Source organism: Rhodotorula toruloides, assembly GCF_000320785.1.
Source record: "Rhodotorula toruloides NP11 unplaced genomic scaffold Scaffold3, whole genome shotgun sequence".
Taxonomy (NCBI): Eukaryota; Fungi; Basidiomycota; class Microbotryomycetes; order Sporidiobolales; family Sporidiobolaceae; genus Rhodotorula; species Rhodotorula toruloides.
The window spans coordinates 1,360,506-1,374,923 of NW_015622963.1; the positions used below are offsets into that span (position 1 = coordinate 1,360,506).

The 14,418-nt window shown below is 62.0% G+C and overlaps 6 protein-coding genes across 6 annotated transcripts in view; 3 read left to right on the forward strand and 3 right to left on the reverse strand.

The window, feature by feature from the left end:
• Window positions 1–12: 12 nt before the first annotated feature.
• Window positions 13–835, reverse strand: RHTO_05096 (translation elongation factor EF-1 alpha subunit; the record flags this gene model as incomplete). Its single annotated transcript, XM_016418759.1, has 5 exons — window positions 13–45; window positions 125–132; window positions 301–334; window positions 414–777; window positions 822–835. 5 exons carry the CDS (start codon window positions 833–835, stop codon window positions 13–15), a joined length of 453 nt encoding a protein of 150 aa, XP_016276035.1.
• A 1,274-nt stretch (window positions 836–2,109) lies between these two features.
• Window positions 2,110–4,261, forward strand: RHTO_05097 (elongation factor EF-1 alpha subunit; the record flags this gene model as incomplete). Its single annotated transcript, XM_016418760.1, has 9 exons — window positions 2,110–2,149; window positions 2,227–2,311; window positions 2,385–2,413; window positions 2,567–2,664; window positions 2,732–3,226; window positions 3,297–3,860; window positions 3,940–3,973; window positions 4,142–4,149; window positions 4,229–4,261. The coding sequence occupies 9 exons, from the start codon at window positions 2,110–2,112 to the stop codon at window positions 4,259–4,261; spliced, it is 1,386 nt and encodes a 461-aa protein (XP_016276036.1).
• Window positions 4,262–5,001: 740 nt separating this feature from the next.
• RHTO_05098 (Cold-shock protein, DNA-binding domain containing protein) lies at window positions 5,002–6,617 on the forward strand (the record flags this gene model as incomplete). Its single annotated transcript, XM_016418761.1, has 6 exons — window positions 5,002–5,030; window positions 5,119–5,977; window positions 6,039–6,087; window positions 6,166–6,290; window positions 6,347–6,413; window positions 6,478–6,617. The coding sequence occupies 6 exons, from the start codon at window positions 5,002–5,004 to the stop codon at window positions 6,615–6,617; spliced, it is 1,269 nt and encodes a 422-aa protein (XP_016276037.1).
• A 384-nt stretch (window positions 6,618–7,001) lies between these two features.
• Window positions 7,002–8,532, reverse strand: RHTO_05099 (F-box domain containing protein; the record flags this gene model as incomplete). Its single annotated transcript, XM_016418762.1, has 2 exons — window positions 7,002–8,436; window positions 8,489–8,532. The coding sequence occupies 2 exons, from the start codon at window positions 8,530–8,532 to the stop codon at window positions 7,002–7,004; spliced, it is 1,479 nt and encodes a 492-aa protein (XP_016276038.1).
• A 677-nt stretch (window positions 8,533–9,209) lies between these two features.
• On the forward strand, window positions 9,210–13,203 carry RHTO_05100 (DNA helicase; the record flags this gene model as incomplete). The annotated part of the gene is made up of 10 exons (XM_016418763.1): window positions 9,210–10,060; window positions 10,115–10,417; window positions 10,476–10,670; window positions 10,729–11,239; window positions 11,299–11,662; window positions 11,725–11,861; window positions 11,922–11,972; window positions 12,027–12,110; window positions 12,170–12,233; window positions 12,290–13,203. 10 exons carry the CDS (start codon window positions 9,210–9,212, stop codon window positions 13,201–13,203), a joined length of 3,474 nt encoding a protein of 1,157 aa, XP_016276039.1.
• Window positions 13,204–13,790: 587 nt separating this feature from the next.
• The window catches only part of RHTO_05101 (KH domain RNA-binding protein), a gene marked incomplete at both ends in the record, with an annotated part of 1,703 nt that continues 1,075 nt past the window's right edge, over window positions 13,791–14,418 (reverse strand). The window contains 2 exons of the mRNA XM_016418764.1: window positions 13,791–13,926; window positions 13,990–14,372. Of these exons, the coding sequence (XP_016276040.1) occupies window positions 13,791–13,926; window positions 13,990–14,372 (519 nt within the window). The remainder of the gene's footprint in view (window positions 13,927–13,989; window positions 14,373–14,418) is intronic.

Below are 14,418 nucleotides of genomic sequence, written 5' to 3' on the forward strand. Positions count from 1 at the left end.
GAGTCCGCCCGTTTACTTCTTCTTGCCAGCGGCCTTCTCGGCCGACTGCAGGTGGGAAAGAGGGCGAGGGCTTCAGCAAGTTGTGCGAGAGAGCGAGGAGGGAACAGAGGGGGAGGGGACGAACCTTGGTGACTGCGAGTGGCGAAGGCGGTGACGATCGCGACGACGACAGCGATGCGAGAGGGAGCGGGTGAGGAGGCGGACGAGGTGACAAGAGAGCGAGCGAGGCGACGGAGAGCGAGCGAGGGGGAGGACATGGTCAGCACGGAGACTTGGGGCGTGGACGTGAGAAAGACGCACCCTTGCCACCCTTTCCGTCCGTCTTCTCGACCGCCTTATAACGAGAAAGCAGCGTCAGTATCGCTGAGCTGTTGAAAAACATGCGAGAGAAGGAAGCGGGAGAGGAGACGCACCTTGATGACACCGACGGCAACGGTCTGGCGCATGTCACGGACGGCGAAACGACCGAGGGGAGGGTACTCGGCGAACGACTCGACGCACATCGGCTTCGACGGAACCATCTTGACGATGGCAGCGTCACCCGACTTGATGAACTTGGGCAGGTCCTCGACCGACTTGCCCGAGCGGCGGTCGATCTTCTCGAGGAGCGTGTCGAACTTGCACGCAATGTGGGCCGTGTGGCAGTCGAGGACGGGCGCGTAGCCGTTGCCGATCTGGCCGGGGTGGTTCATGACGATGACCTGGGCCTTGAACGACGCCGCCTCCTTGGGCGGGTCGTTCTTCGAGTCACCGCAGACGTTGCCGCGGCGGATGTCCCTGACAGAGACGTCATCGGATCAACGTCACCTCGGTACGGGTACCTTGCCTTTCCCATCTAGAGGAGGAAAGAAGGAGGAAAGAGAAGGGAGGAGGAGGGAGGGGGGATCCCCTTCAAGTCAGTGACGGTTCGAGGTGGCGACGCCGTTCGGGCGCGCTTGAGCGCTGGTGTGATGTCTTCCCGTGGTCTGTAGAGGGTGTACGCACTTTGAATACGAGTGTAGGTGTGAGATGCGACGGTTGACTCGAAGGTGACGGTAGCAGCAGACACCTCGAAAGGTTTCGCGCGAAGTTGCCGCTTCCGAAGTGACGCTCAACGAAATAACGATGCGCAATCGTGTGAAGAGCGAAGGAAGCGGTGAAAGCGGAACGAGAGCCAGCCAGTCAAGCGCCGCCCGTCGCCCATTCGCAAGCTCAGATGTCGCGGCGGATCAGTCTGCCGATTCTGCCGCAGCCGAAGGGCGATGTGGGAGCGCTGCAGGCGGCTCTGACGGGAGGCGCGACGAGAGACGACGAGGAGGAAGTCGAGGGAAACGAGGGTAAGCGGACGCAGCGACGGAAAGCTGACGGACTTCGCTCTGAACCTCGTCGACATCTTATCGACGCCATGCATGTAAAGGGGAGATAGCGAGGGACCTACGCAGCGTCGGTGGCGATAAGAGAGCAGCTTTGCGGTGCGAGGAGGAGGACAGACGAGTGGCGACGGGCGATGGGCGTGCGCCTCCGCTCAACCTCGCGAGTACCTTCATACAGCCCGAAGGATGCCGAGCGCAGCGAAACGGAGCACGCAGCGAGGAAGGGAGAAGCCGCGCAAGCTGTCTTCGAGCGGAGCAACGACGAGCGGAGAAGAGCAGGGGATGGCGTTGAGGAGAAGAGACGGCGAGCGAGCATCGGCGGCAAGGAGCGAGAGGGTGAGCTGTGCGAAGAGTTTGAGGAGCGTTGCGGGTGCGCAGCGTCGTGTGAGTGGTGCGGAGTGCGAGTGGCGATGGTTTAGAGTCTGGAAGCGGAGCGGGTAGAGCGGGCAGTAATGAGCTGAATACAAAGTTGTAATGGCGCATGGTTGTAATGAGTTCTGAGCTTGGACTGTGCGCGCGCGAGGGCTTGCAAGCCAGCGCCCGCTCGTCTCTTTCCCTCTTCACCTTCGAGTCACCCTCGCATCTCACACCTACACTCGTATTCAAAGTGCGTACACCCTCTACAGACCACGGGAAGACATCACACCAGCGCTCAAGCGCGCCCGAACGGCGTCGCCACCTCGAACCGTCACTGACTTGAAGGGGATCCCCCCTCCCTCCTCCTCCCTTCTCTTTCCTCCTTCTTTCCTCCTCTTAGATGGGAAAGGAAAAGGGACACGTTAACGTCGTCGTTATCGGTACGTTCAGCATCGTCGAGGCGAGTCTGGCGAGGAGGAGGACGTCGAGCTGACCTCCCCCCGTTGCTCCCGCGCAGGCCACGTCGACTCCGGCAAGTCGACCACCACCGGACACTTGATCTACAAGTGCGGCGGTATCGACAAGCGTACCATCGAGAAGTTGTGCGTCGAAAATCGTTTCTCTGCCTCGTGCCCGCTCGGACCCCAAGCTGACCCTCGCGCTCTCGTCCCACAGCGAGAAGGAGGCTGCTGAGCTCGGCAAGGGTGAGTCGTGGTCCAGCTAGTCGAATTTTTCGAGCGCGCGAGCACTCTGCGCCGTCGCTCGTCTCGTCTTGAGGTCTTGACGGGGTGACGTGGAGCTCGGTCGCCAGCGAGCACCTCGACTGACCTCGCTCGCCTCGCTTCCGTCTCTGTCAGGTTCGTTCAAGTACGCATGGGTCCTCGACAAGCTCAAGGCCGAGCGCGAGCGTGGTATCACCATCGACATCGCTCTCTGGAAGTTCGAGACCCCCAAGGTTCGTTCGCCGCCCGCTTCCGTCTCCACTCGCGACTCGCATACTAACGCTCGTTCTGTGTGCGTAGTACATGATCACCGTCATCGACGCCCCGGGTCACCGTGACTTCATCAAGAACATGATCACCGGTACCTCGCAGGCCGACTGCGCCATCCTCATCATTGCCGCCGGCACTGGTGAGTTCGAGGCCGGTATCTCGAAGGACGGCCAGACCCGCGAGCACGCCCTCCTCGCCTTCACCCTCGGTGTCCGCCAGCTCATCGTTGCCATCAACAAGATGGACACGACCAAGTACTCGGAGGCCCGTTACGAGGAGATCATCAAGGAGACGTCCAACTTTATCAAGAAGGTTGGCTTCAACCCCAAGGGCGTCCCCTTCGTCCCCATCTCGGGATGGCACGGCGACAACATGATCGAGCCGACCACCAACATGCCCTGGTACAAGGGATGGAAGAAGGAGACCAAGTCGGGCGAGGTCACCGGCAAGACCCTCCTCGACGCCATCGACGCGATCGAGCCCCCCTCGCGCCCCACCGACAAGCCCCTCCGTCTTCCCCTCCAGGTGCGTCCGCGCGGTCGTTTCGTTCGCTTGTGACCCTCCTCGCTGACGCTCGTCTTCGGCGCTCGCACAGGACGTCTACAAGATCGGCGGTATCGGCACAGTGCCCGTCGGCCGTGTCGAGACCGGCACGATCAAGGCCGGCATGGTTGTCACCTTCGCCCCGTCTAACGTCACCACCGAGGTCAAGTCGGTCGAGATGCACCACGAGCAGCTCGAGGCTGGTCTCCCCGGAGACAACGTTGGCTTCAACGTTAAGAACGTCTCCGTCAAGGACATCCGCCGCGGCAACGTCTGCGGTGACTCGAAGAACGACCCGCCCAAGGAGGCGGCGTCGTTCAAGGCCCAGGTCATCGTCATGAACCACCCCGGCCAGATCGGCAACGGCTACGCGCCCGTCCTCGACTGCCACACGGCCCACATTGCGTGCAAGTTCGACACGCTCCTCGAGAAGATCGACCGCCGCTCGGGCAAGTCGGTCGAGGACCTGCCCAAGTTCATCAAGTCGGGTGACGCTGCCATCGTCAAGATGGTTCCGTCGAAGCCGATGTGCGTCGAGTCGTTCGCCGAGTACCCTCCCCTCGGTCGTTTCGCCGTCCGTGACATGCGCCAGACCGTTGCCGTCGGTGTCATCAAGGTGCGTCTCCTCTCCCGCTTCCTTCTCTCGCATGTTTTTCAACAGCTCAGCGATACTGACGCTGCTTTCTCGTTATAAGGCGGTCGAGAAGACGGACGGAAAGGGTGGCAAGGGTGCGTCTTTCTCACGTCCACGCCCCAAGTCTCCGTGCTGACCATGTCCTCCCCCTCGCTCGCTCTCCGTCGCCTCGCTCGCTCTCTTGTCACCTCGTCCGCCTCATCGCCCGTTCTTTCTCGCCTCGCTGTCGTCGTCGCGATCGTCACCGCCTTCGCCACTCGCAGTCACCAAGGTTCGTCCCCTCCGCCTCTGTTCCTTCCTCGCTCTCTGGTACAGCTTGCTAACACCCTCGCCCTCTTTCCCGCGCGCAGTCGGCCGAGAAGGCTGCCGGCAAGAAGAAGTAAACGGGCGGACTTTGTCCCTCGCACGCTTCTCCTCCCGCTCCCTCCCCACCTCGCATTCCACACGCCTTTCCGGATACGAAGCAGCCAGTCGTGTCTGAACAACGCCTCTCTCCCCCCGCTTGTCGTCATCGCTTGATCCCCCTCCCCCTTCCCCCCGAGCGTGTTGTTCTCTCTCTCCTTGCTGCCTAGGACTCCTCAAGGTTACTCCCCCGTTTCGTGTGCAATTCGGTTTGACTCCACACGCGCGCGTTGTCCTCGTGAGGAAGAGTGAGGGAGTACATGCGTTTGAGCGAGAGTGCGAGCAGAGAACGGGGACTTGTCGCTGTGAGCGGTGAAGTCGAGGGCGGACTTGGGCCGTTCCGCCCGCAGAAGTCTCGCTCTCATCTCTGAGAGGTTTGTGTGGCAAATACCCGGTTGAAGAGCCGAACGGAGCGGAGGCGAAGTTGAGGAAGGCGACCCGGGGGAGAGGACGAGGAGACGGTCTCTGCTTCGCCCGTTCAGCACGCTCGCACTCGAGTTCGTTCACCTTCCATCCAGCTCACCTCGACGCTTCAAAGCTTCACGTGCTACGCTGCCCCTGTCCTCGACAAAGTCACCGCACGCCGCAGTGTGGACCGGTCGAAACTCGACGAGGCGGGAGTCGACTTGCGCTCGACGTCGCTCTTTGCCTCTCTTTCTCCTTCACTCTACTCGCAACGTCGACTCGCATTCGTCTACTGACAACCGCGCCGATCACGACGATGACCCGCGCTCGCTCTGCCTCGTACAGGTACGCCTTCTCCGCTTCAAAGTCGTTCGCTCGTCTCCACATCGTTGATGTCGACACTGACCTCGCTCGACGTCCTACATTCCCACAGCTCCCCGAAGACGTCGACCGGCTTCGACCGGCCCTTTGACGCTCCTCCCTCTCCTCCCTCGTCCGACTCCGCAACTCCCACCCGCACCCGCCGTCACTCGCTCGCCGGGTCTCGCAGTCCGACTCCCCCGCTCGACTTGTCTCCTCCGCAGCTCAGCAGCTGCTTCCTACCCGACGCCTTCGAGACGCACGCGGCGGGACTGACCGTCCCTGCTTCTCCTCCTTCGCCTCGCCCGACTGGACTACAAGGCTTCCAGAGCGTCGTCTCGCCGCTCGTCTACTTTGACAGCCACCCTGACGTGGGCGATTCGGCACCGTATTCTCCGCCTTTGTGGCAGCACGAGTTCCAGCCGTACTCGCCTCCTCCTCAAAATCCGTTCGAGACGAACTGGCAAGTCGACCCGGCTCTGTCTGGCTTCGCTCCGTCCCAGACCTGCTTTCCACTGTCTGGCCTCGGCTTGTACGAGTCTTCACCATTGATCTATCCCATCTCTTCTCGCACTCCTCCTGCGTATTCGCCAGACTTGGGCTACTTTCCTCCCAGTTCGCCCTTTGGCTTCTCGTCTACTCCGTTCCGCTTCTACGCACCGCCTCCTGTGCCCTTGCAGCCTGCTTGTGCTTCCGTTCCCGCTCCGTTCCCGCTTCACACGCCTCCTCCGCCAGGCTTCACCTTTCCCGCTGCCCCTCCTTTCGCCGCATCGAACTTCCCGCTCCCTCCGCCTCCTCTCCCCTCTCCTCCCGTCGCCGCATCTCCCGCCCCTCCCGCTCTCAGTACAACAGGCAAGACCGCCTCGCAACTGCTCGAGGAAGGCGAGGCGTTTTGGTCGACTGGGACTTGCAAGTTCTTCGACGTCGAGAAGGTGTGTGCTCAGTTCCCCTTTGCTCGCTCCAGACGCTGGCTGACCAGGTGAGGATCGACAGGGCTTCGGGTTCATCGTCGACGACCACAGCCAGGAAATCAAGCTGGACGGTGCGCTCTCCCTTTCCACTCGCCCGCGCTTCCTTCGTCCGCTTCAGCGTCGAGTCAGCTGACGAGGTTATCACGCAGTATTCGCACACTACACTGGCGTCGACCAGAAACGCGGCTTCCGCTGCCTTGCACCGACGAGCGGGTGCGTTCGCTTCGTTCTCTCCACGTTCCTCGCCCCGCCTGCGTTTTTCAAAGGCGAAGAGGTACATTGCACACTATCGAGACCCCGCTGACGCCGATCGCCCTTCGTCGCTCGCAGGTCGAGTACGTCCTGACCAAGCTGTCGAACGGCAAGCTCCAAGCCTTTCGCATCAAAGGCGAGAACGGTGCGCTCTACTCTCCCATTCTTGCGACTCCGACTTCGTCGCTAACGTCGGCGATGAGTCGCAGGCGCGCCCTTGCAAGGCCTGACCAATCCAGCGCAGGCCGCAGCTTTCGACAAAGCCGTCGGGAAGATGCAGGACGGCGAGGGGTGTCCGCAGATCCGGGCGGCAATGAAGGAGCGAGCGCTGACGAGCGGAGGAATGTGAAAGACGCTGTGAGCGAGAGGGGAAGTCGAGTTGGGAAGGGTTCGTCGGAAGTAAGGGTTCTATATCGTCATTAGCGGGGCAACTTAGACAGCGATCTTTGCGCGCATAATCAGCCTGGAATAGAGCGAGAGCGCAGAGCGGCAAGTCGAGGGCGCAAGCAAGCGTCGGCCTTCCCAAGTCGCAAAATCGTGTGCAAGTTCTTCGAGGTCAACCACTGCCAACATTGCAGGAATAGCTCACTAGTCATAGACAACCTCCTCACCACTTCTCATACATCCGCCACTCAACCTGCACGCCCCTGTTCCTCGCCTCCTCATCCACCTTTTCTCGCACGTTCGCCTGGAAGAGTCGGCGAGCGGCAGAGTAGGTCTGCTTCTGCCAGAGCTAGAGGCGGCGGAGGGAGACGGTCGAGCTGGAGACTGGTGGAAGAGGTGAAGGGAGGGAGACGGTTTCGAGAGGAGTCGATGGTCGAGAGGGTAAGGGAGTCTGTGCGATGGGTGACGAGACGGGAGAGGCGGTGAAGGGCGTGATAGATGCGACGGATGGAGGCGAAGAGGGCGGGATGTCGGGACATGGCAGTCTGCGCAGGAAAGGCGGCGACGGCGTTCGATCCGGGATGTCCTCCGGCACCTCTCCTCCAATACTCGTTCGTTCAGCCTTCTCCACCGTATACGCACCCCACCACACATCGTTCGCCAGCCACCTCGTCAACGCAATCGAGTTGAGCTCCGACTTGACCACTAACTCTTCCAGCCCTCCCCTCTCATTCGGCAACGCCTCAAGCAGCTCGGCGTGTCGAACGAGATCGACCGCCGCACTCGCGCCCGGTGGAGCAGTGATCGCGCAGTCCCACAGGCCCTTAAGCGTGAGACGCTGGAGGTACGGGACTGAGGCGATGGTCGAGGCAAAGTTGCGGTTGAGGCGCGACATGGTCGGTGCGAACGAGGGGTGCGAGGGCGAGAACGGTGTCGGTGCAGCGGAGAGGAAGACGAAGAGCGTGACGGAGGTGAGGGACGAGAAGGGCGAGAGGTCGAGCGCGGTCTTTTCGCAGATGGGAAGGTCGGCTGTTCGGAGTGTCGCACCTGATGCGGCGGTACAGAAGTCGAATGCGAGGGGTGTGATCCGCTGCTTCGCGGTGAATACCTCCAGCTGGCAATCAGGCTTCTGCCCGGAGCAGAAGACCTCCAAGTCTTCATCCTCCAGCAAGAATTGCCCGATCCGCAGCTCCTTCAGCTCGCGCGCCTTGAGTAGCACGAGAGCGAGCGTGTGTGCCGCGCCTGCACACTCCTCGATGTTGAGTACGCGAAGCCGTTCTGCCGCGGGAGGATGCAGGGTGAGGGCGCGCAACAGGCAGCGATAGCCCATCCCGTGCCCATGCGAGCCGGCGCCGAGGCGAACATCGTTGATGCCCGTACACAAGGCGAAGATCCGCGAGAGGATAGTCGCGACTTCTTCGGCTGGCAGGTGTGACAGAAGATCGAAGTCGAGTCGCTGTGCGAGCGGGGCGAGAGTGTCGCGATGCGCTTCGAGCGTCGAGATGAGTGCCGTCGAAGGTTCGTCCAATGTCGATGCTCCTGTCGGACATGCTTGCCCGTTGCGCTGGTTGCGGAGGGGAAGGAGGCGATAAAGGTGTTGCCGAGCGAGGGGTAGGAATGATCGGCTGAGAAGGGCACAGACGGCGAGCGAGGGTAGGGGGAGGTGCGAGAGGACAAGGTCGAGGATCTCAGTTGGCAGAGAGGACAGGGTGGTCTTGGGCGCTGCGAGGAGGAGAAGCGGCGTGTAAGGAGTAGTCGGAGGGAAGTGAACCTTTCGCTCAACGCTGCGGAACCTCGGTCAGCTCGCGTCTGCACAAGCGTGACTGCTCAACGCACCTCGACTTGCCCACAACGTCTCGGAGACCGTCGTCGCCAGACATCGCTTCCCCCACCTGACCCGGCTCGAGCGAGAGATACCGCGGCCGCGACAAGATGGGCGGGCAAGCAGACAAAGGCGGGCGGTCTGTGCGCCGTAGAACAAGCCGAGCAATCGATCTGAGCGCGTTTCGAGCGAGCCGAGCGGTGTCAAGGGGTGGATGCGGAGGCAAGAGGGGAACGGGAGACGGAGCTGGCCACAACCGCTCACTCCTTCCGCTCTTTCGGCTTGAGCTGCTTGCTACTGGCTTGTGGAGACCTTGTGGGACGCGCCTGGCAGGTCAGAACGGCTTCGAACGAGCGAGGGACCGCTCATCTCTCCTTTCAGTCGCGGATCTCGACGAGGAGTGAGTACGCGGTGACAACGGGTGCGTGCGCCTCGAAAAGTCCACTGCAGCTTCAAGTACTGACGGTAACGCCACAGGCAACCCGGCGCGCCCTCACGAGCCGACAGCGGGTCCTCGCCATGCTCTCTCGAACCTCTCGCCACCTCCCTCGATCCCCGGCAATGCGTCCAGTGCGGCTAGGGAGCGTATCAAGCGGACTGCTCTGCCCTACAACGACATTGACTCCATCTAGAGCGGCCCATCGACGTGCAGGCGGCAGCAGCAACTACCCTCCTCTCGCAGGCCCGCCGCAGCCCGTCCAGTCGCCCAGCAGGATTCGGCAGCGAGATGCGCACATGGCACCCGATCCGGTCACACGATGGGAGCGCAATCCGCCGCCACCGCCCGTACCGCCTCGACCCTCCCACACCGCACCTTCGCCAGATCTGGACGATTTCCTGGCGAACATCGCGAAGACTGCTACGTCCAGTGCGCCATACGAGGCAGCGGAAGCTGCGTTCATGGACGAACTGATCGCATGGCAGCAGCGGAAGTCCTCAGCGTGGGACGAGGAGAAGGTCAAGGCCGACGGCGAAGTGGATCCGGAGATCCTGTCGTGGCACCAGGAGCAGGAGTCGCAGAAGCCAGGGAAGCAGGAACCTCGTCGTCGCAAGCCAAAGTCGCGAAGAAGCGACGTCTCGCTCGAGACGCTGGCAGGCCTCGCACCGGATGTCGAGCCTGAGTTCGTCGACGGCCGACCTCTTCCACGACGACTACCCGACCTCGTACCAGCACTCCTCCGACCACCCGCTAAACGACGCAACCACCTCCGCCTCGCTCCAGCCCCGAAACTCGAGACTGCGACCCAACTTCGACCCTACCTTCCGCCTCTGCCTGTCCACGACGCGACTCCCGCGCACCCCGTACCTCAACCACATCACTACCCTCTCCATTCCCGCTACGACTGGCGCCTCTCATCCCCCGTTCGGCAATTCGTCGACTCGACTCCTCCGTCACTCTACTCTGTCAAGGACACGAGCACGTTCGCACAAGGGCACAACCGTCTCGTCGGCGTCGGCATCGAGGCGGCCAACATAGACAAGGAGAAGGACGACAGGTTCAAGTGGCGAGAACGGTGGGGGTTCAAGAGCCACGCTCCCAAAGAGTTCAGGTGCGAGTGGGCAGAGGCGGAGGTGTACCGCAAGAGGTGCGCCCGATCCTTCATTTCTCTCCCGGTGAGGCGCTTACGCCAGTCTTTCAGGTTCGAGCGACTTATCGCGCTCTCGAAAGAGTGCGAAGAGCTGCACTACCTCGACAAGCTCGAACGTCTCGGTACTCCTCTCCAACGCGAGCGCAAGGGCGTCACAATCGCTCGCGCGCTCGGCTGCTGGACGTCGAACCAGGACGAGGTCAACCAGGCGATGTCTTTGACTGCGGACGAGCGGATGCGGCTGCGACGGCAGGCAGCGAGTTTCGGTGGGAGTGGCAATTCGGCGCGAATGGTCGCCGAGTTCGGGTTCGAGGATGGCAGCCCCATCTCTGACTGGCACAAGAACGTCTTCACGTGCGTCCTCGCGCCCGAAGGCGTGGTGGATTGCTCGCTCACCTCACCTCCCACGCAGTCCCGGCCAGCCCGTCCGCATCTCGGCCGCCAGCGACGAAGAACTCGATGCTGAAGGTCCGCGACCACCACCGGCGGCGGCTCGAGTGGCAAAGTGGCACGTTCAGGGATCGCTCCTCGAGATCCGCGACAACAAGCTGGTCCTCATCTTTGAAGAGTTTGACGTCTGGCCGATGGACCTGCACGATGCCTACCAGTGCGTTTGCGCTCGTCATGTTTGTGCTCTGCGTCGACTGACCCATACGCTCCGCTAGAATCGACATTGGCACCGAGACGACCAGCATCGACTTGCAACACGCGGCGCTCGAGAGCCTCTTCTACGACCCGGCCCTCCAGCGCGCGCACAACCATGAGGAGGTTCGCAGAGCTCAGCTCACGCACGTCGTTCAGGGAGGAGTCGTTCGGCGTTTGAACGAGGTGTCGTTGCGTGGGACGGACCTTCGCGAGCTCATCGTGCCGAAGGAAGGCGACGAGGCGTACGCGAAGCACCTTCTTCTGCCCAAGACGGTGACGTACGCCGAAGGAGCGTTCGAGGATGCAGACGGCGTCGCGATCACCACGCCCGAGCCGATTGTCGAGGCGCTTCCCGTACCGTCCATCCCGTCCGCCCTGCTCCGCGACAACCAGCTCATCAACTCGTGGATCATGCGGTACTCGCGTGACGACCCTATCGAGATGCCTGGCGACCCGCAACTCGGCCTCAACCCCAGCCAGACCAAGGCTATCGCGATGGCGCTCGGGCAGCGAATGAGCTTGATCCAGGGCGTGAGTACATCTCCGTCGCTCGTCCACCGAAGCTGTCCACTGACGTTCGCCTCTTACAGCCGCCTGGTACCGGCAAGTCGCAGACGATTGTCAGCTTGATCGCCCTGCTCAAGCTCGAATGGCGCGTTCCCCATCCCATCCTCCTCGCGGCTCCGACCCACGTCGCCGTCGACCACCTCGTCAAGTCGCTCGTCAAGGCTGGTCTCAACCCGCTGCGACACGGCAAGCTGCCTAGGGTCGACAAATCGTGCCGGCCGTGGACGATCGAGGAGCGACAGGAGAAGCATCCGCTCTGGCCGCGCGTCGAGGCGGCGAAGGGCGCTCTCGATGAGGCGAAGGCGCTCTCCGAAGCGTTCGAGGCGGAGGTTCGCAATCTGAAGGAGATCACGGACGGGCAGCGGCGGAAGATCGAGGTCGAGCGACGTGCGTTCCTCTCTCGTCCCGATAAAGACGCCTTAGAAGACTTACCCGAGGTTTCTCTCCAGTCGTTCTTCGCGAAAACTTGATCAAGACCTTCCGAGCCTTCGTCGTCCTGGAGCACAAGCTTCACGCCAGCTTGCTCTCCACCGCGGACGTCGTCTGCTCGACCGCCTTGGGGTCGGGCTACTCGAAAGCGCTCATAGTGTGTTTCGCAGGCTCCCGTGCACATGCTCCTCCCAAGCTCACACTCTATATTTCGCAGCAAGTCGACTTCCCGATTGTGCTGCTCGACGAGGCGGCGATGTGTACCGAGGTGAGTCGTCGTGTGCCACCCTCGAGTCCGCCGCTGACGTGTTAATCGCTCCAGCCCGTCTCGCTGCTTCCGCTGATGAAAGGTGCGCAACTCGCCACCTTGATTGGCGACCACAAGCAGCTACCTGCCGTCATGCCGGTGCGTCCGTCTTGCTCTGTGCCTCCTCAGACCGTTTCCTGACTATCAATCTCGCACAGTCGAAGGAAGCCGAGCGCGAGCGGCTGCATATCAGTCTGTTTGAGCGTCTCTTCCAATCCGGCAGTACGTGCTCCTCTCGCCATTCGAGCGCACGCTTGACTGATAACTCCGCCGCGCAGAGATTCCTTCCATCACACTCGACATGCAGTACCGCATGCGCCCGTCCATCTCCGCCTTCCCGAACAAGTCTTTCTACCTCGACGCCCTCCGTGACGCCGAGACGGTCCTCGATCGCCACTCGCCTCCCAAGTCCCGCTTCCTCTTGACGAAGCTGCTTCCCGACGGCGACCTCGCCGAAGTCGACCAGCGCTACGACTCGGTCGCTTTCATCTCGCACAACGGACGCGAGACCAAGCATCGCACGTCGTGGCTCAACCGCGACGAAGTCGAGGTTCTCGTCGACATCGTCGGCGACCTCCTCCTCGAGAACCCGGACCTCGACGCCAGCGACATCGGCATCATCACCCCGTACTACTCGCACACTCGCCTTGTGCGCAACACCTTCAACGATTCGTCGGCTACCGCCCGCTTGCGAACGCTTCTCGGCCCCGTCCGTGCAGCAACCGTCTCGCAGGTCGAGGTCAATACGGTCGACGCGTATCAGGGCCGCGAGAAGCGCGTCGTCATCTTCTCGACGGTGCGGTCGAACTGGAACGGCTCGATCGGGTTCCTCACCAACAAGCGCAGGCTCAATGTCGCCCTCACTCGCGCGAGGGACGCCCTCATCGTCGTCGGCAACCGGCGGACGCTCGAGCGTGCAGCAGCGCTATCGTCCTACCAGAGACAGCGCGAGTCGGAGGACCCAGATCTCGACTTCGGCGTCTGGAAACGGTTCATCGAGTGGTGCGACGAGCGCGGGCTCTCGAAGAGCTGGGCGGAAATGAACGGGGGCGTGGATCTGCAGATGAAGATGGAGGCTGAGGCTCAAGCGCGGGCGAAGAGGCGCGCTGAGGCGCATGCGAGGACCAAGTGGCCTTCGAGCGCGCCGTTGCCTCCCGACGAAGCTGTGGAGGCTTTCCTGTTCGATCGCTGAGCGTTGGATGTGCTCCTTTCTGTTCTGTTTCTTCCGGTCCTTGGGATAGAATCGCCGTTTGTTGTCGGACTTTGTCCTCCCCTCCCTCTCCGCTGCATCTGTACCCTGTAGCCTCTCGCAACTCGCATCCATCCGTCTCGCATCTCTCCCACAGTCGAGCGTCCTCTTAGGTTAGGCTACTGTTACAATCGAGGCGACACACGGAGCGGGAAGAACCGAAAGGCAGAATGCCGCCTTTGCCTCCCTCTCCGCCCGCCGGTCTCGAATGAAAGCGATGCACTACTCGCACACACAACAATCGCACGCAACAGACACACTCCACACACACACATGCACGAAGGGTTTTTGTTGTCGAACCGGAGGACGGCGGTCGACGAGAGGCGAGGTGGCGGCGGTGGTGGGATCGAGTCATGAGTACGAGGGCGAGAAAGTAGCTGATTGGTTGAGAGGGGAGATGTGAACGAGACGAGGAGAGTTTTGGCGGAGCTGGTGTAGACATTTTGGAAAGGCGAGAGATGACAAGCGGAGAACTGGCTGGGCGAGACAGAAAGAGGCGAAGGAAAGAGGAGGCGGGAGGGAAAGGAGGTCTAGGCGTCGCCAGCAGCGTTGCCGTCCTTGGCCTGCTGAGCAGCAGCAGCCTGCTCCTCCTGGACCGACTGGACGCGACGCTCCTTCTCCGACTCGAGCTGGTTGTAAAGGAGATAGAGCGCCTTCTCGTTGTTCCTGCGAGCGCGCGGAATGGTCAGGCGAGAACGGATGAGCTTGGTAAGGGGACACCGGACGCACTCGGGGAGACCTGAGATGACAAACATGCGCTCGCCGGTCTCGTCGTGCGCCGTCTTGGCGATCGAGATCCTGCTACCGCTCATCCTGCGGATCTCGTTGATCTTGGTGCCGCCACGACCGATGATGCAGCCGACCATGTCGCTCGGGATGGAGATCTTCTGCTCGCGCCAGTTCGGGTCCGACTCGTTGCCGACGACAGTACCCGCGAGACTCGGTCCGCCCGCGCCGGCCTGTCCGCCCTGCTGAGCTCCGCCGCCCTGCTGCCTCCTGCCGCCCTGTCCCTGCATGCCGCCGTTCGAGCGGACGAACGGGTTCATGCCCATCGCGCCGGCGCCTTGGCCACCAACACGCTGCTGTCCACCACGAGGTCCGCCAAAGCCGCCCTGGACGCCGCCCATTCCGAACGCGCTCGCGCCAGGCTGGCCGGCC